The sequence below is a fragment of the Marmota flaviventris genome, chromosome 1, assembly GCF_047511675.1.
Source record: "Marmota flaviventris isolate mMarFla1 chromosome 1, mMarFla1.hap1, whole genome shotgun sequence".
NCBI lineage: Eukaryota > Metazoa > Chordata > Mammalia > Rodentia > Sciuridae > Marmota > Marmota flaviventris.
In genome coordinates, this window is record NC_092498.1 from 125,968,736 (window position 1) to 125,987,662 (window position 18,927).

The window sequence follows — 18,927 nt, forward strand, 5'->3', positions numbered from 1 at the left end:
CCTCGGCCCCCAGGGCAGAAAGGGAACGTGGGCACCAACTGGCTTGGACTTGATCGCCATGCGCCAGCCGCTGCCCCAGTCTCCCTCACTGGGACCTCACAGCAGACGGAGAGCAGATATTGCTGTCCTGGTCATCCTCGCCTTGTAGACAGGGAGACGGAGGCACAGGGCGGTTAAGTCACGAGCCCCCAGGCTCCGGGTGCTTCGACCTGCCTGTGACCCTCTACTGGCCATAGTGCTCACCACGGAGGAGCGCTCCCCTAGAGGTAGCAGCGGCTCATGCATCAGCTGATATGACACTAAGACCCAGCTTTCCGGAGAGCTCTTGCTAAGAAATCCACAGAAATAAACCTATGTAAGAAAGCTCTAAAAAATAAAATACATGGTATTGGTGATTTTTTTAAAGCAATCAAGAAACACTCAGGTTGCAATTTTGTAAGAAGAGCTGGTCGAGTAGATAAAAGCCAACGACAGACTGAGTGACGATATTCAAACGCGCGCCGTGGAGCCCGGGTGACTGCCTCTGGGCTGCCACAGGAAAGGTGGGTGAGAGGCCCAGGGAACAGGCTCCAGCCCCAGACTGCCCTCGGTGAGCTTCCTGCAGCTGGTCCTGCCTGCTTAGGTCTCTCCCAACTAGTGTGGGCTGCAGGCAGACGGGCAGCAGGTCCATCCCGCCCACTGGGATATGTCAGAGGCCTGGAACAGGCACTCACTCCTGGGCGAGCCCCCAACATAGCTGTAGATGTTAATGACATAGAACCCCAGACCTACCGGGATGGGGACATGGTCACAACAGCACAGGACCAGGAAGCACACAAAGAAACCCAGACTCCCCCAGCCTCCTCTGGGCCTCCATGTGGTGGGCATGCCCCTGGAGGTGGCGGCTGCAGGAGAGCTAGTGCCACAGAGGTTTCCCCGCCGCGTGCCCAGGTCACTGCTGAGGACGTGATCTTTCCATCTCCCCGACGGAGAAGCAAAACAGCCACAAGATGCCCTAGTTGACCTAGAAAAGTACCCAGTCCTTGTCTTTGATTCTTGATGAGAACAGACACCTGTGCACACGTGGGAGTTTCTTTCCTTTTGCTTCCGCTGCTCCATGTCCCTGCCGCCCCTCTGGCCGGTGCCTGGCCGCCTCAGCATTCTTCCTCGCCTCTTCCCAATGGAGAGGGTCTGGTGGGAGAAGCATCAGGTGCTGATCCTCTCCTTCCACCGGGCAGGCTGTGTGGCCAGAGCTGGGACATTCTGATTCCCTCTTCCTGGACCCTGAACCCTGGAGATCAGGAAGCGGGTGGAGCGGTGTCCCGGGTGCAGCCTTGAGCCAGGCTCTTTTCCACCAGACGCCGCGCCCCTCCCATTTGGGGGTTACTGCCTACACCCAAGCCAGTTCCTCAGCACCCCAGCGCTCCTTAACAAGCTCCTGTATTCTCACAATCCCTTTTGCTGACCTTGGGCAAGAGGCAGCTCATTTCTGGTGCCCGTGGCAAAGCCATATGAGTGAGCTGTACAATTTCTTCAAGGGGGTCGGCTCACATGGGCTCTGCATAAGGACAGACAGGACCCCGGGTCACGGAAGTCATCCCCTAACAGGCTGGGCTCCTCTTTGTGACACAGGGTCTAACCAAGTTGACATGCTTCTGCACAGAGGCACTGGACGTGACCTGGGAGGGTGAGGCCCGCCAAGAGCCTAGCTCATGTCTTAAGATCTCCTCCCTCACTGAGTGCCACAGCTGACGAAGAAGCACGCGGACCAGAGAAGAATGAGGGTGCACCACCTCAGCTGCCCCAGATAACTGTGCGCTTCAGAGGTCCCATCTGTGAAGACCAGTCACTAAACTAAGAATTTAAGGCGTCCCTAGAATTGACCTCTTGCCCCTTCTCTGTCTGCCTCCAGATCATGAGCATGTGGGCCCCTGATGCTATAGTACGTGTCCAAACTCAAGTGTAAGATGATGTCCATCTCCCTCACTCTGGATCCAGACATGATGTCAAACTGAAGGCCTGACTTGGAGGATTCAGAGTTCTGCAGCGACAGGGGGTGGGTTGGAGCTGAGAGCTCAAGGGAGTGCACCTGAGAGGGTCCTTCGGGAGCCAGGTGAGCCAGGGGGAGTCTCACAAGGAAGCAGCAAGTGTGCCTTCACACAGGCAATGTCCAGTGGGGTCTGGCACAAATAGACACCTGCCACACTGCATGGCTCAAGTCACGCAGACCACACAGCAAATCGTGAAAGCAAATTTGAGGTGGAAACAGCACTTTGTAAAGGGATGTGGAAGGGCCTGTTCTGGAAGCTTTGGCACGGTTGCCAAGGCCCCTGGGCCCATTTCTAAGCAGGTCTAGTGCACCTGGGGTGTACCTGACAGCAGGGTGCTTGCTAGGCCAGAACCTAGGACCCCAAAAGTTTCTTTAAACTATCAGAGTGCAGGAACCGCAAGAAGTAAATGTTGTTTAGCTGACCTCCTTTCCATTCCAGTGTGTGCGTGTGGCAGGTGAGTCCCGTGTGTGTGTGTGTGTGTGTGTGTGTGTTGTGTGTGTAGCACATTGCCACATAGCATGTGTTGGGGCGGCTCTGCCTGCTGGTGACAGCTGCTGGTGCCCATCCCATCTCCTCTCAAGGCTCCCTTCAGTGACATCAGCTTGGAAACTTGGGACTGAGCACCATGAAAGTGATTACACCATGGAAGGCCAAATAGGGTTTTCCACAAATGGGCCCTGCCACAGACAGCTGGTGGTCGAGTGTCTGCGGTATTACCATTGGCCACGGCTAAAACATAGACAAAATGGGGAGGGTCAAGTCCATCTGAATTGCCAAAGGATCCAAAAAAACATGCTAAGTCTTAAAGACAAGCCAGGCATGGTGGCACACACCTGTAACCTCAGCGACTTGGCAGGCTGAGGCAGGAGGATCTCAAGTGCAAGGCTGACCCGGGCAGCTTAGCAAGGCACTGTCCTCAAATAAAAAGGACAGTGGCTCAGTGGTAGTGCATCCCTGGTTTCAATCCCCAGTACCAGAAAGAAACGTCTAAGGACAGAGAGCATCAGGAAGGACACAGGTGGCTGGAGGGTCATAACTACGGGGCCTCAGCTGCCTTGGGGTGCAGACCCTCCAGCCGCTCTGTGAGGTGGTACGCAGGTCTGTGGGGCTGTCGGCTGTCCATCTGAGATGTGAGAAAGATGTTTCAGGAGGCAGGACAGAGCCTGGATTCTGCTGGATGGCCCAGAGACGCTACCTTTCTGCAACCAGAGTCAGACCTGGAAGATTCGGTGTCACCTGCCATCGCAGAAGAAGCTGGCAAGTCCCAGGAGAGCTCCGGGCAACACGGACCCGCACCAGCCTGGTGCTGAGGCTGCTCTGCTCAGCAACGAATGCGCAGCCAAAGATGCAGCTCCATTTCCCGGAGGGGTTTTAATTACAGATAGTGAAGTGCCTCATGGGAGAGGTGCTTCAGAGCCACGAGGGACTCGGGCGAAGCACTCTCAGCTGGGAAGGCTTCACGCCGAGTCCCAGAGCCCGGCTGAAGAGCTGCCTGGCAACTGCTCTCACGGCCTGTGTCCTCTGCCCCACCCCAGGGAACTAACCTGTGGGGCTGCAGATAAAGCCCCGCAACAGCCCCAGGGTACCTGGGTGGGGTGGTCTAGTGGGAGTGGGGACCCAGGGACTTGCCCTGTACCTAGCTTGCCTGGTAAGCACCCTGTGGTCGGGGAAGCTGCAGTAGTGTTAGATCCACTTGGGGCTCTAGGGCCTCTGGCAATGGCTGAGACAGGCCCCTCCACCATGGCCTTCAACCTACCCCAAACCACCCTCTGCTCCCTAATCCTGGATCGTCAAACCCCAGTCAACACCTCATCAGTCTTTGCTCAAAACCAGTTAGTGATTACATCCTTCCAGAGCAGAGGAGAACAAGAGAAGCGCACTGTGCAGGTCCTCCGTGGGCGATGGGGTGTGTGTGAGGGCCCGCAGTGTGGGCACTTAGAAATGAAGGCAGCACACGCCATCATCCTGGGCAACAGTGACCCACACACGCACTCATGAGGCCTCCAGACACACACAGCTCTCACAAGGTGGCACAGAGTCCTGCACCTCCAAGCCCCAACCCTGCTGCGGCTGGGTGCAGCCCTCCCAGCTCACCACAGCCGCCACACCTCAGGGACAGTGGGCCTCACTGCCCACTGGGAAGGAAAGAGAAGCTCGTTTCACACTGATGGTTACTTCACAAAGCAGGCAAAGGTTGGCAAGAGGAGAGGCATTCCGGAAAGACAGGGGAGGAAAGGCACGTGTCATAGGAGCACAGCAGCTCCTATGATGTCCCCCCTGAAGGGCTGTGATAGAGGGCTGCTGTGGTGGAGCCCAGCGGGGACCCAGGAGGGTTTCTCTGGAACAGTGGCACTCTCCACCAGGCCCGCAGGTTTCCTGAAGAGGACACATATGGAGCCAAGACCACGTGGGCCCCACGCCCATGTTGTGCTGGCCTCTTCTCCCGCTGCACGCCCACACCTGACTCAGCTGTTTGCACGGGTCCTCACGATTTGTCGTGCCTGCATGTCATCTGTACCATTGCTTCTTGAGCACTTTTCCTGAAATCAATTTGTTTTATGTTTAAAGGAGATCATCCTATTCGGAAAGCCAGTTCCACGTACTCTAAGTAGAATAGCATCAGGAAAATGTAAACTTTGAAAAAGAAAGTATTTTTTTGCTTGTTTTGGGGGGGTCTTTTTTTTCCAGTACTGGGGATTGAACCCAGGGGCACTTTACCACTGAGCCACATCCACAGCCCTTTTTATTTACTTACTTATTTTGATTTATGGAGACAGAGTCTTGCTGAGTTGCTTAGGATCTTGCTAAGATGCTGAGGTTGGCTTTGAACTTGCAATCCTTATGCCTCAGCCTCCTGAGCCACTGGGGTCACAGGCATGTGTCACTGTGCCCGGCAAGAAAGTCACCTTACTGAGTTCTCTGAGTGCTGTCATTGCTAGTCCACAGCCTAAGCCTGAAAGCTTCTCCTGGGCTAACAAGAATCGCAGCATCAAACCTTTTCTTCTAATCATGTCCTTCAAACAGAAGGCTGGAAGAAGGATTTTTTTAAATAATAGTAACTTTCCCACTGTGGGACTGAAGAGTAATTAGTGCACCAGGAATCATCTGTTACCACCCAAAGCCAGCACTCTGTGTGCATGTGTGCAGAGGTGTGAGAGTGCGTGCTGTAACAAGCACACGGCATGGATGGGGGTCCTCTCCTAGGTGGCACGCAGCGCAGCTGCACAGATGCCAGACCTTAGTAGCTTCTCTAGCCTCTCTGGCCTCTTTGCAAGGAAACAAATCCCTGCAAGGGTTTCTTTTTTTTTTTTTTAATTTTTTATTGTTGGTTGTTCAAAACATTACAAATTTCTTGATATATCATATTTCACACTTTGATTCAAAAGCCCTTGGGAACACTGAAGCAAGCCCGCAGTGCTACAGTCCCTGAGAAAACCAGAAAAACCAGCTGAGGAAGAAGGACCACACCTCCAAGCCTCAGGGAACTTGTGTGTCGACCCTTCTCTGGAGTTGGAGTTCTTGGCTAGGGTCGCTCCTATGTAGAGAGGGTGGAGCCTGTGTGCCATCACAACTCTGGGTCCCCACCCACACAAAGGCAGCAAGGTGGGGGCAGAAGAGGTTCCCAGGACCCAGCACAGCACGGCACAGACTTAACTGTCTTGGTTGTTCGGGGCGCTGCAGCATCGCACCATGTACTCGGGGCTATGAACGAACAGGAACGTGCTGCTCACGGTTCTGCAGTTTGGAAGTCCAAGGTCACGGTGCCAGAGGACTTGAAGTTAGGCAAGATCCGCTTCCTGCCTCATAGCTGGTGACTTCTTCCTATGTCCTCACTTGGGGGTGATGGGGAGCAGCTCTCTGGGACCTTTGATGAGGCACTAATCCCATCCCCTGAAGCCAAATGCTCCACCTCCAGACACCCTGACATGTTGGGGCAGGACTCCGCATAGGAATGGGGGTGGGACACAGCATTCAGACCCCAGCAACAACCCTGGCCCAGAAACCCCAAGAAGAAATGGACTTGTTGCTGCGACATTGCGTCCTCCTGGCCAGAAACACCAAACTGCTGGAAGCAACCACTGGGTCAGCTCCTATTTACAAGTCAGCCAGGGTGGCCACAGATTCTCTGGGTCCTGAGCACCAAAAACTGAGTGTGAGACAGAGCAGGTGACTGGACAGTGGGGGACAGGAGGGACAGCTCCAAGGAGTCCACAGGACTCCTCCCTGGCAAGGGCCGCCATGGTCACTTGTGGACATCTCCCCACCCCTGAGTTCCTTCTGCTTATAGACAAGCATGCTCCACACAAGGCCTCTCAACACTGGCCGACAACTCAGTGTAAGGCTGGGTTGAAGAAACAGCACTGAGTTCCCTTCTTGAGCAATTTAAGAGAGTTCTAGAGACAAAGTGGGCTGTGCACGATGTTGATTTAGCCTAACCTCCACTTTATAGGACTTTAAATAATTTTCTCTTTGTATGATCCATCTGTATTTGTGTAAGAATTTAAGTATGCTATCCTTTGCAGCAAAAAGGTGGTTGTAAAGATTAATTGTAATGACTTCTGCAATAAATTAACTGCAAAGATTAATTGCAGTTGTGATGATCTTTAACCTTGGTCTGGTTTTCATTTTTAAAAGGCAAACTGACTTCATTTAGTTAAAAAGAAAAAAAAAAAGTCCTGCTGGTTAGGAGAGTAATGTAAACTAATTTTTAGAAAATACATAAAAGAGGACAAAGAAGAAAACAGAGATGAACTAAATGTTCACAGAACATGGACTTACTTCAGGGCCCACAATTACCATGTAAACGTTGGGCTCTTCTTGATGCCATTCTTGAGAAGGAAAAAGAAAAAAAAAGATTTTTTAAAATGGCTTTAAGTCACAGCTGTACAATTACATTTAACATATATTACTGCAAAATATAAACAATTTCTTATTCTTATACTACCAATCATAATATTAGCCATTGTAAATTATATTTCTTGAGAATTTGTACATGTGACAGTTTATGTTTTTATTTTTTTTTATTTTTTTAAATTTTTTATTGTTGGCTGTTCAAAACATTACATAGTACTTGATATATCATATCAGTTTATGTTTTTAAATAAGATTTTTTCCCCACTATGTTGTACATTATCCATATTTCTAATTTACCAGAGAACTAGGACCAATATGCCACCAAAACCCAATATGGATTTTAGAGTGAACTCAAGCGTAAATAGATCAACTCCAACAACAAAATACAGTGGTAAACCTGTTGTGCAAATAGGCATGTATGGAATAGTTTCCAGATAAAAATTTGTAGCCTCCTGATCAGCTGTGATTTGATAAGTTCCTCGGCTCTGACGACAGAGGAAAGCAGGAAACTGGGCTGAAGTCACCACCCCTCCCTTAAGCCCGTCAGCCATGTTTCCCGTGGTTTCTGCTGTAACAATCTGGAAATGGTTCTGCACACGTTCAGAGCACGAGGACAGAGAGAGGACAGCGTCAGAGCTCTGACGGGCGCGTTCAATGTCCTGACACTCACAGGCCCCGCAGGGAACATACCTGAAAAGGCATCCACCAGGTAGAGCGGGTCTTTGACTTGCCTGAGCCCGCAGATCAGAAGGAACACGTGCAGGTTGTCAGCATTTTGGTTAATCTCTGCAACACAAGGGGGGACACTTCAGTGGAGAGCACGCCTCTGGAGCCGCCACAGCCCTGTCGTCTCTCGGGCGGCTGGGAAGACAGAAGCCTCCTCCCTGGTCTTTCCTCAATGTCCTCAGCCCCCTCTGGGGGTCCACCTAGGCTCAGCTCAGCCTCTGCAGCATGCTAACCTCTGCTGCAATGAGGAAGGGCCAGGCCAGGGGAGCTGACCCAACCGCAGAGAGGAGACCAGCAGCCCCGGAGAATACTTGGACCCGATTCCATCTGGAAGGACTCTGCTTGGTGAAGCTAGGAAAGAGGCTTCTGTATTAAAGTATGCTTAATACACAACCAGGCAGGGAGAGGGTCGTACATCTAAGTGCACATGCCCACAGACCCATGAGAGAACACACGGGTACATCAATTCCTCACACTGTGCATCGTTCAGATTATAATTCTGATTTGTCAATTATGCCTCCATAAAGCTGGAAAGGGTTTCAAAATAAAAGAATATGTTCGTATGATTTTAAAAGGATTGGGTTTGCCAGATGGAGAGCTGTGGTGTGAGTATGCAGCTGTTCCCATCAAACGGTGCCCACTTCCTTCCCTGACCTCAGGCTGGCCTCACAGTGAGGGAGGCTGCACCGACCTCCACGCATTGGCCGTAGGAGCCTCGTGGAGCCCACACACCCACTGCCTGGCACACCTGGGGGCCTGGTAATGGGGCCCAGCAACTGTGTTGGGAATGAGACTGTGAGGAGAGGTGCATCCCTGCTGGGTGAGACCCCAGACCTGTGGCAAGGCCAGGCAGGACTCCCTGAACCTCAGCCAACTGCACACAGTGAGTGAGCCTCGCAGACTCCAGGGAGCAGACAGGAGCAGCCACAAAATGACCATGCCCACGCACAAAAGCAAGAGAGATTCTCAGGTGGCCCCTCAAGCAGGGCACCCTGGCACCTCTGGATTGCACCCAGCAGAGGACTGACTCCTCGGCAACTGACAGCCTCAACACAGGCCACCTGATGCTCTGGCATTTGCAACCAGTACAACTGGCCATAAACTCCTGCCAGGTCATCTTTCCCAGGATGGGCATTTGTCCATTATTCAATGCAAACAATTTCCAACCTTCTGTTTTTCTGAGTCTTGAACAGAAATGCAACGAGTCTAACTATGGACTCCAGTGAACAGAACTCCCAGACCCTAAGAAAAGCAATGTGTATCTAAATCTGAAGACAAACTTTACCCACAGGCTAAATTCTCTCTAAAAAGCCTCAAAAGTTCTCACCTGAGCTGGGCTAGACCCCGGTGGTAGAGCACTTGCCTAGCATGCCTAGGGCCCTGGGCTCAATCCTCTACACCACAAAAGAAAAAAATAAAATTATTGCTGTCTCTGAACTGTTGAAACTGTCATTGAGATGTTGAGGGTTTTATAAAAATACCTCCCCAGTACTCTGAATATCCTCAATGACCTTAGAACATAAACCTTAGCACTTGTTTGTAGTCTGAGCTGCAAAATAGATGCATAGCCTGAACTGAAGGTCAGAGGACCTGAGGTCGGGGCTTGCCCTGGGAGGGGGCATTGGATTCCACCCCACCTCTGGGTCCGTGCTTTCCAGCTGCCAAGAGGTGGCCAAGCTCCTTCCACCACACCTTCCATACCATGTTCAGCTTCACCACAGGCCTGAAAGCAGTGGAGCCAGCCAACCACAGAGGAAGTCCTGGAACCCTGCTCTCCAAATGCAGCATACATAGAGATCTGTACTAGTGGTTCTGGGGGAAATAAAGACAGACGAAGAACAGGCAGCCCTTGAGGCCGCCCCAGAGATGGATGGGGGCAGGACACCCTCCCTCACCAGCACCGCTGTCAGCAGCTCAGATACCAGTTTGAAGGCCTCTTGGCCCCTGGCCAAGTCAGGCAGGGGAGTCCGGCCTGCACGTCCCCTGGCCCAGGTCCTTGGAAAGCTGGCCCTGAGCAGGGTGACCCATAGCACAGAGCCCAGGTGAGAGTGCCGCTCACCACGAGGTGTGCACACTCGGGGTTGTGTGCAACCGCAAGAAATCCTTCTGTCCTGTCCACACGAGGCACTCTGTGTGTCCCATTCGGCTTTACTTCCATTTTTTAAGGTGCTTGTTCCTGACCCACTGGATAGATTTTGAGACTTCTGACAAAGACCCTGGAGGAGTCGGAGTGAAGCCGGCACTCCCCACCTCTTCGCCATCTTTGTTATGAGGTGGAGACTAAATGTCAAGGGAATTGGGGGAACTAAGTCAGAGGTGGCAGAACAAAAGACTAAGTGCCCCGTCTCGTCCTCGGATGCTGAACATGAGTCATGGAGACAACATTCAGATGTGACTGTCTCGTGTGCACTTCTCTCGCACAGAAATGAAGACAACAGCTGGAAAGTCCTGCCCTTCTGCCAGAGTTCAAGTCCTTGACTCAGGCATCAGCCAGACAGCGGCTGCTCGGCTCCCTGCAGCCTAGGACAGCTCCTGTCTAGGTTTTAAAAGACACCTAAGGCAGGAGACCTGCGAGCCGGGTGAGTCTCAGAGCATCGTGTTTCCTGGTTTTAACTCAGAGGTACTTTTACTGCTGAGTTTCCTGCGATACCCAGGGTAGGCGTGAGTCAGGTGTGAGCTCCTTACTGACAAACGCACACACTCACCCGTCTTCCTGCCTGGACCGTTTCCTGCAGGGTGATATTTTTGTCTTCAGAACAGAATCATGCTGTTTGCATGGTCTGGCACCCACACCGGCACCAACGGGCTGAGCCCCACACCCGCCCCGTCTGAGCTCGACATCCCCCTCTACATTTTATGGTTATTATCAGGAGAAAAGAACTCAAGAACTTCAGCCAAGCACATTAGGCTTACTGAATTTCAACTGAAAAATCTGATTTTGTGGCTGTGTGAGAATAAAGAGATCTAGTAATACCAATTTTCCATATCAAAAACAAGCCAGCTTTCTTAGGAATAGCCCGGGAAAGAAAAAGACCCACGTGTGAGTGAGGCATCTTAGGGGCTCCATTCAGAAATACAAAGTGTTGAGGGTGGGGGATTAAAATAAATAAGCAACAGGAGTAAAAATTAAATGAAAAACAAAGAAATAGGAAGGAGAGGCCTGGATCAGATCTGATCCTAATTTGGGGGTTTGGTGGCCCCAGCCTGCAAGGAACCCTGGCTTCAGAGGTGTTAACTTGGGCATAGGAGCAAATACCATGGACATTACACTGAAGGTACCTGGTAGTGCCCAGAACCCTACAACTAGCTCACTCACCTGGGGTCTGCCCCATATCTTCTGATCAGAATGGCTGCCACAAACACCACATGAGGAACTAGAGAAGCCCATACTCCATGTAGCCAGTTAAATTCTTCTTAGTTGAAATGTGCAAACATGGATCTTGCTAGCATCAAGCTGGTTTAGTGTTTTCAACCAAGGAGACTACTTACTTTGTTAGCTATGGCTGAGAGAAGTCACACTGTCTGGGAACCTGAGACACACTGGAAGATGAGAACACGTGGTAAGACTGACCTCAGGCAGGGCGCAGTGGCACACGCCTGTAATCCTAGTGGCTCAGGAGGCTGAGGCAGGAGGATGGAGAGTTCAAAGCCAGCCTCAGCAAATTAGCGGGACCCTAAGCAACTCAGCCAGACCCTGTGTCTAAATAATTAAATATTAAAAAGGGCTGGGGTTGTGGCTCAGTGGCTAAGTGTACCTGGCTTCAATACCTGGTACCAAAAAATAAAAATAAAAGGTTGTCCTCCAACGCTGCAGAAGCCTACTATCCCGCCACCAGCCTTTGTGACCAAGCAGATGGCAGCTGTGTAGACGGGGGTCAGAGAGGCCCCCCACCCACCCAGCTCTACAGAGGTAGCTCATGAGAATTCAAAAGGGGTTTGGGCTATAATAGCTGCTCCAAATCTGTGTACCTTCTGTTCTCACTGAAGCTCAGTGGAGGGGACAAAACAGCCACAGGTGCCAAAGGCCCCAGAGATCAAGGTAGGATGGAAGAGAGACGACAAGGACAGTCTATCCTCAGAGCCTGGAATAGGACAAAGACAGTGGCCCAGACCAGCGGACGCCTGGCTGGGTAACTCAGGCACAAGTCCATTCCAGCCACCCGAAGTCACCATCTTGCAGTCATCCAGCTACCCCCAGACTCCCCAGGCGGAGGGTTCCAAGGACCTGGCAGCTTCTAGTCGCACACACTATGAGGACACTGCCGCCATGCAGGGCCCAGAGGACAGGTCTGCTAGGGAGCACTGGACCCTCTGGGTGTTCTGTGGTCACCCTGTAGCAACACCAGACGCCAGCCAAGAGGCCACAGTGCCTGGGACGCATCCTCCTCCTTTAGGAATTATGAATCTCAGTCACGCCATCACCACATCCCGCGATTCCCTGAAGATGAAATAACCTCACGGCAGGCCATTTCGAGGGGCCCACCAGTTCTGAATAATGGCACCCTGGCCGAGGTGATGAAGTGGCCCGACGGCGCGGCTACATCGGTAATGCTGAGTGCGGCCCTGCTGCTGTCACTTGGATGCAGGAGCACACTCCAGAAATTATTTCTAATAAAATGCTTGGAGATTCTTTTTCTCCAGGGAAACCAGTACTGACACACAGTTTGTGGTGGGTGCGGTTTTGCGTGAGGATCTGGGGTGAAATGGGCCAGCCTTGGTGTTGGCTAAGGGAAGACGGCGCTTCTCAGCTTCCCCGTGGACCTGTGATTTCAACTCCACTTCACCCGCAGGTAGGTCCATCTGGACAGCACTCCTACACTGTCCCCTCTGGGGAAAACACGTCTCCACGTAAAGCAGAAGAATCCTTGGACTTCCAACTGTACCCGGCATCCAACTTCACCTCTTCTCCCTCCTTCACCCAGCAGTGCTGGACTGGCAGCCCGTGAGGAAGCTTTCCTCCCAGAGCATGCCCCAGGTGCCTCTCCCGCAGACCACCACGCGCCTGTACCTAAGGACACTGTGCAGCAACATCCTGCAGGAACATCACGGCCATGTTCATCTGCTCTGCTCTCAGGCAGGGAAGAAGCCCCTCTGTGCATCTCTGGTGGACTCCTTTCCAGGAGGCATCTCTCTAGAGGCAGGAGCTCCAGCAGGTGCGTGGTCTAGCACAGTCTATGGTGGGAACCCTCCCGAGAAAAGAAGGGCCAGGTACGTGAAGGCAGGGCCTCGCACTCTCCTGACTGCTCATCATGGGGCTACAAAAAGCCAGTGCCCCGTTGAAAGGTTCAGTCAAGCCAGTTTGTAGTGTTGGCAACCATGAAACCACAGGTTACATCAACACGCAAAAATCGTGTCGATAATTTATACATACGGGCAGCAAACATTTTGAGAATACATTTTTTAAGTTTATAGTTGCATCAAAAGCAATAAAATATGTAAGAGAACTTTTTAAAAGGCATGAACACTCTGTACAAACCCTTGTGAAGATAAATAAGACCAATAAATGTCCCATGTGCTCTCCGCATCTTCCTGGCCTTGTGCCAGTATCCTGCTTCCTAGTCCTGCCCCACCGGAGCCAGTCCACCTCTGGGCTAGGCAAGCTCTCCCTCAGAGCCCATGAAGGTGACAGGGAGCTTCCCCTGAGGACTTGCATCCAAGTCCTGGGAGAAGGCACCCCAGCTTACCTGAGCGCTGAAGAAAGCTGTTCCAGTTAAAAGCGGCATTCGGTATTGTTGCAATTCCTGGGTCGAAGGAAACAGAAAAAGAGAATGTGGGCATGGATGAGGTTGGGAGACATGGCAGCTTGTGGACTTTTTGGTTCTTAGGAACCCACTCAGCCCAGTCCCCACTGGGCCCATCGACCCTCCAGCAGGGGAGGTGGAAGGGCAGCCCCAGGTTCCACCAGGATAGCCGGCCTCTGGCCCCATCCGTGGCCAGGTCAAACTGCCTCTGGGTCATGCAGATCTCAAGTTCCTTAGGGACCCGTGTAGAAGGTTTCCCACACAACAGAACTGAGTCCTAACAGGCCCATGTACCATCTTATCTTTATTTAAAATTCCTCATCTCAACCTCACCAATTCGTGTCCAATCATCTGAAGTCTAGGTAACATTTCCTCAAACAGATTTGCTAAGTTTACATTTTTTCTTAAAAAGCAAACCTGTAAGATTTAGACTAAATTCAAGAGCAACACTCAGCAGATTTTTTGACGATGGGAAGGAAGCTTGGAAGTTTTATAACACGTCGATCAAGTCATCTGACCACTTCTAGAACCCACTTTGGCAATCATGGTTGGCTCAGATAACACACTGGAGCCCTCTGCCAGGGACCTTGGGGGGAGGGGGAGGGGCGGTGCCTCCACCCACTGTCCACACTCCTAAGATCTGCACGCCAAGTTGGTTCCTCCAGCCTCTCTGGCTGCACACGGAGATGGCACAGCATGTCAGCGTGGGGCTGCATCCACACCCACACTGCTTCCTCCCTGCTCCAGCATCTCCCGGCTGTAATCGAGGGAGACCCCTGGCCTTCCCCCCACCCGCCCCCTGGCCCTGTGCCCAGGCAGCCTCCCTCACAGGCCAGGCGGCACACCTGCTCATGGTGCACACTCCAGAAAGGAGCATATGTGAAAATGGTCCTGACGCTAAAAACAACACTGAAACACAGGAGCAATGTTTCCATGGTGACACAATGAGGAGGGTCTTCAGGCAGGTGCAGGAAGGTGAGCAGCACCTGGGGAAGTCCCAGCCATGAAGTCCCTGCATCCATCCTGGGCCTCTGCCTGTGCTGTCCTGGCCTGGGTCGGGTCACCTGCCCTCCCTTGAATCCCCTCTTTCCACTCCAGGTTGCACAAGACAGTGTTTTGCAGGAGTGATTACAGCCCACAGGGTTGGGCTGAGGGCTCCAGATGCCACCACCGGGCAGTCTGGGTGAGGTCAAGAGGGTGGGGTGGGCGATGAGGGGCAGGTCCCAACTCAGTCAACTTGGGTGCTCAGCCCCTGTTGTACAGGCACCCTGGGTGAGGTCGATTGCACTCCCACTGCCAGAAAGTGTGGGGAAGGCTTCAGTCTCAAGGACTCTTTCGTCATTTCCCCTAGGTGTTCTATTCATTTCTTATTCTGAAACAAAACAATGAAACTGTGTTCATCCTGCTCATTAAGTAAACATCAGAATCATATTCTCTCATCCAAAACATCCCAGTGTGTCTATCTAAAGGACACCTTCTTTCAAAACATAATATGTGTATTTTAAACACTCTTACCTTGACTTTGGACATAGATCTTGTTCTTAGCGTGTGGCTTTTGAAAAGAGGAAGAAAGAAAAAAGTAAATTTGGTAGTCCATTGTGTACATTTTACAAACAAAATAAAAGCCATTTTAAATCCTGTTGGAAAACATCTCTAGGCATCACCCCCTCGGCTGCCCGCAGGGTTACCTCTGCTTTTAATGGGTGTGGCCATTAAATGACAGTGTCTATAAGGCAAGAAGCACAAAGGAAGTCCCTGGGATTAGGGTTAGTGCAGTTTTATGATCGCACAGTTACTATGTTAGCAGAAGTTACTGGCACTCAGTGGAGAACATGCCGCGATGGCGCTCCCAGTGCCCCAGCTGCTGTCCGGAGTGGAGGGGAGACTAGGGAGTATGGTTGGGGACACACACCCTCCAGTGGGAGATCCATCCCCCTTCCCCAGGACAAAAAAAGACAGGAGAAAGAAAGAGAAAAAGAGGATGGGAAGTAAGAAGGGGAGGGAGGGGATGCATATGTGGGGCAGATTCCTCCCACAGGGCAGGACAGGTGGACCTCAGACCCAGGGCTCCCGGGCCCCAGTCCTGCAGGCCCTTCCATGGCGTTTGTGCCAAGGTATTGACTATTCCTCGTGGTATTTTCTGGAGAAACTGCACAAAACCACTAGCGAAAATAATCTATTTCCAGTTCATTGGGAAACAGTGACAGAAGCCGTCTGTAATTCAAGGTCAGCCGCAAGGCGGGAGTGGGAGTGGAGAGGCATCCACTGCGGACCCCACGAGGGCCCCCCCCCACAGACACCACCCGTTCTTTTAGTGGCCCAAATATACACGTTTCCAGGGGCAAATGTCCAAAATGTGTGACTTTTGGCCCTGTGACCTAAATTTTCCAGATGAATGGATGAAATGACCAAGCCAGCTAGATGTCTGGAGGTCACAGCCCTGTCCTCCTGTGTGTGTGTGTGTGTGTGTATCTCTAGGGGCAGGTGCAGTCCCTGAAGTAATATGGCCCTGGCCCTGTACGGGTGTGCTGGCTGGTGCCCCCAACTCAGCCTGCAATTCGAGGAGTGGGCATTGGAGCAGCACCCCCATGGGAGAGGCAGGCCTCCCGTGGGGGGACAGCCCTGCTCCAGCCTGGAAGCTCCAGGGGTCTGGTTGGTCATGAGCACGCCAGGTTGTGTTTAACCGTGAGACCCTGGGCCTCCAGGGGTCTTGAGTGCCCTCTCTGTTCACCAGGCAGCAGAGGCACATGATCTAAGCCCAAGGAGATGGCATCTCATAGCTCCCTTCTCTCCTGGCTAAAGAAGACCCTAGCTTCCAGGGAAAAGCCGGATAACGCAACTGTTGAAACTGAGAACTGAAGGTGGGAGCCGCAAAAACCTCCTTTGAGGGGCTGGGGATGTGGCTCAAGCGGTAGCGCGCTCGCCTGGCATGCGTGCAGCCCAGGTTCGATCCTCAGCACCACATACAAACAAAGATGTTGTGTCTGCCGAAAATTAAAAAATAAAATAAAATAAATAAAAAAATAAAAACCCTCCTTTGGTTGGATCATAACCTGTAGGAAACTCAGCTGGACCGTGGAGGCTGAGAGTTCTGCCTTAGGACACCTCTGCAGCAGAGGCTCAGAACCTCGGCCAGAGGAGGCCGAAGTTCTCCTAAAAGCACATCGGACAGCAGCTCAGCCAGTGTTGGTGCACACATGTGAGGATAACAGGGTCCATATAATCCTGGGTAAATTGGATTCATGAAGGAGAGGAAAAAATAAGAGTTTATAGTCTTGCCCCTCCCTGCATTGAAATGCGCTTTGCAAAATGTTCCCTTAGAAAGTTCTCTTTTCCACCAAAAATCTCATTTAACTGCTATGTCAACTCTACAATCAGAAGGAATTGATGTGCACGGAGACTCCTAGATTCAACCACTGGTGTTTATAAGTCTTTGAATATCATTTCTCTAAAACCCATTGAAAGCCTGAAAAGGTAAGTAAATGAACAGTCTAGTACAGACCTCTACAACACATCAACAATGATATTTTGAGATGTGATCTAAAGCAAATCAAGAAAATAGAGCTACAGTATAAAAGATATCTGGACCTGGGCTATTTGTAATCATTGCGCTAAAAGAAATCTGGCAAAGGCCAATTGGCTGATACTGATTTTGAAAAACATTTTCTGTATTAAAATGGTACAAATACAAATTAGTTTTCTTTGTTCAATATTTATTGCTTCATTTGCCCTACGATGAGTCAAAGTCCTTGTGTATCACTTGTCTTGCCAGATTAGCTCATCTATGCATTTTATTTTATTTATAAAGTCAAATAAAAAGGACTGGGTCTACATAAGAGTGTGATGGAAAAGACTCTCCATTTCAGTATCTATGAGGAACTGTTGCTTAATTGAGCCTGTCACTGACTAGACACAGAAAGCCAGTGTCCTATCAGACAGACATGAAAGACAGGCATGTAAATAGGTGTAACAGAAGCAAATGCTCATTGGTGACTTTTGGTAATGGAATAACAGCAATCACAGAGAGACTCCCCATTCTTTAGCTAATGCAACACGAGGCTAATCTTCTGAAGTGAAGCCTTCTGCGTGTGAAAACTACAATAAATATTAATCTTGTAATGTATACATAATTAAATCCTCTTCAAGAGGCAAAAATAATTTTTATTTTGAAATTACAATACAGCTTCTGATTGTGACTTTATCAAACGTCTGCATGGGCTGCGGCTGTAGCTCAGTGGTAGGGCACTTGCCCAGCATGCGAGGGCCTGGGTTCCATCCCCAGCACCGTGGCCCACAGTATGACATTCCAGAAAATATGTCTGTGCCTCAAACACATAAATTGGGCACTTCCCCGGGGGGCATGTGGTGTTTTGTTTTCCTGTCCTTCTTAACTCTTTTCCATTGAAAATCTCTTTTCAAGCCAGAAAAGAAAATAATATTTTTTAAAAAGGGAGTGCAAAGGACACAGTCTTGCTGCTGAACTCCCGAAACTGAACTGCAGAGATACTCTCCAAGCAAAGGATGGTGATGGTGATGGTGCACTTCCCCAGCATGCCCGGGGCCCTGGCTTCCAACCCAGGTGAGCTGGGGACACCATCCTATCCAATCATGGAGGAACCAGGAGAAACAGAGCCGGAAGGACCCACGATCCTGCACAATAGCTGGGGGGTGGGGGTGTCCCACCCAAGGCAGAAGTAGGTCAAGCAGAGGAACCATGGGCAGGAAAAGCCAGAGGACTTTTGCTTTCCCAGCAGCGACATCTCTGGGGGTGACACTCAAAACCACTGCTGACGGAGTGCTCAGAAGCATCCGCCCTCCTCAACCACCTGGCCCAGGAGAAGTGGTGCTCCCACCTCCCACCTGCTGGAGCCCAGGTCACACAGCAGGTCAGCTCCAGATCTGTGCTCCAGAGTCCAGGAGCTCGCCCCTTGCTAATGGGTTCCCTTGAAGCTTCTCAGTCCCCACCATTCACACACGGCAGGGGGTAAAAGAAACATGTGCCCTCCTTCAAGAACTCTCTGATCAGCTTCCAAGATGCCACTGATCCCTGGAGGGTCTCGCATGGAACCCTGTGTAGTGGCCAGCCCACCCAGAGGTAGCCAGGAGATGACACCCACCAGGTGGGCAATTTCAGGTGTCCTCGGTGGTCGGGACCACAGCAGGAGTGGGCTGTAGCTCAGACACTATCCAGGCAACATTTAGAGGCAGCAGCACACAGAGCAGTGGCCATGCGGGGAGAGGAGGAGTATCAAGCACAGAGACAGCAAGAATTCACTGCGTATGTCAGTACTAGTTAATAGGCAGCTGGTCCAGGTTAGGTCAGTGTGGATGCCCACAGAGACATTTGGGCTCACCTGTGACATGAACTGTATGTGTGACAGTCCCTGAGATCTGCCTCGCTTTTTGCATTCTAGTTTCCAAAAGAATCTTGATGAGTTTAGGTACAGGCTGAAAGTAAAATGACACTTGAGCTACTACCCACCACGACGACTTGGAGGACAGAGATCTTGGTTACAAGGCAAGGAAGAGAATTAAGCCCCAGAGGTGGTGACTCAAAAGTTTTCAAATGACCACAC

At 51.2% G+C, this 18,927-nt stretch overlaps 1 protein-coding gene across 1 annotated transcript in view; it reads right to left on the reverse strand.

Annotated features, from left to right (window-relative positions):
- Glt1d1 (glycosyltransferase 1 domain containing 1) overlaps positions 1-18,927 on the reverse strand; it is a 73,413-nt gene that overhangs the window by 21,588 nt on the left and 32,898 nt on the right. The window contains exons 7-10 of the mRNA XM_071611814.1: positions 14,867-14,903; positions 13,295-13,351; positions 7,575-7,670; positions 6,810-6,859 (exon numbers count right to left, since the gene is read on the reverse strand). Of these exons, the coding sequence (XP_071467915.1) occupies positions 6,810-6,859; positions 7,575-7,670; positions 13,295-13,351; positions 14,867-14,903 (240 nt within the window). The remainder of the gene's footprint in view (positions 1-6,809; positions 6,860-7,574; positions 7,671-13,294; positions 13,352-14,866; positions 14,904-18,927) is intronic.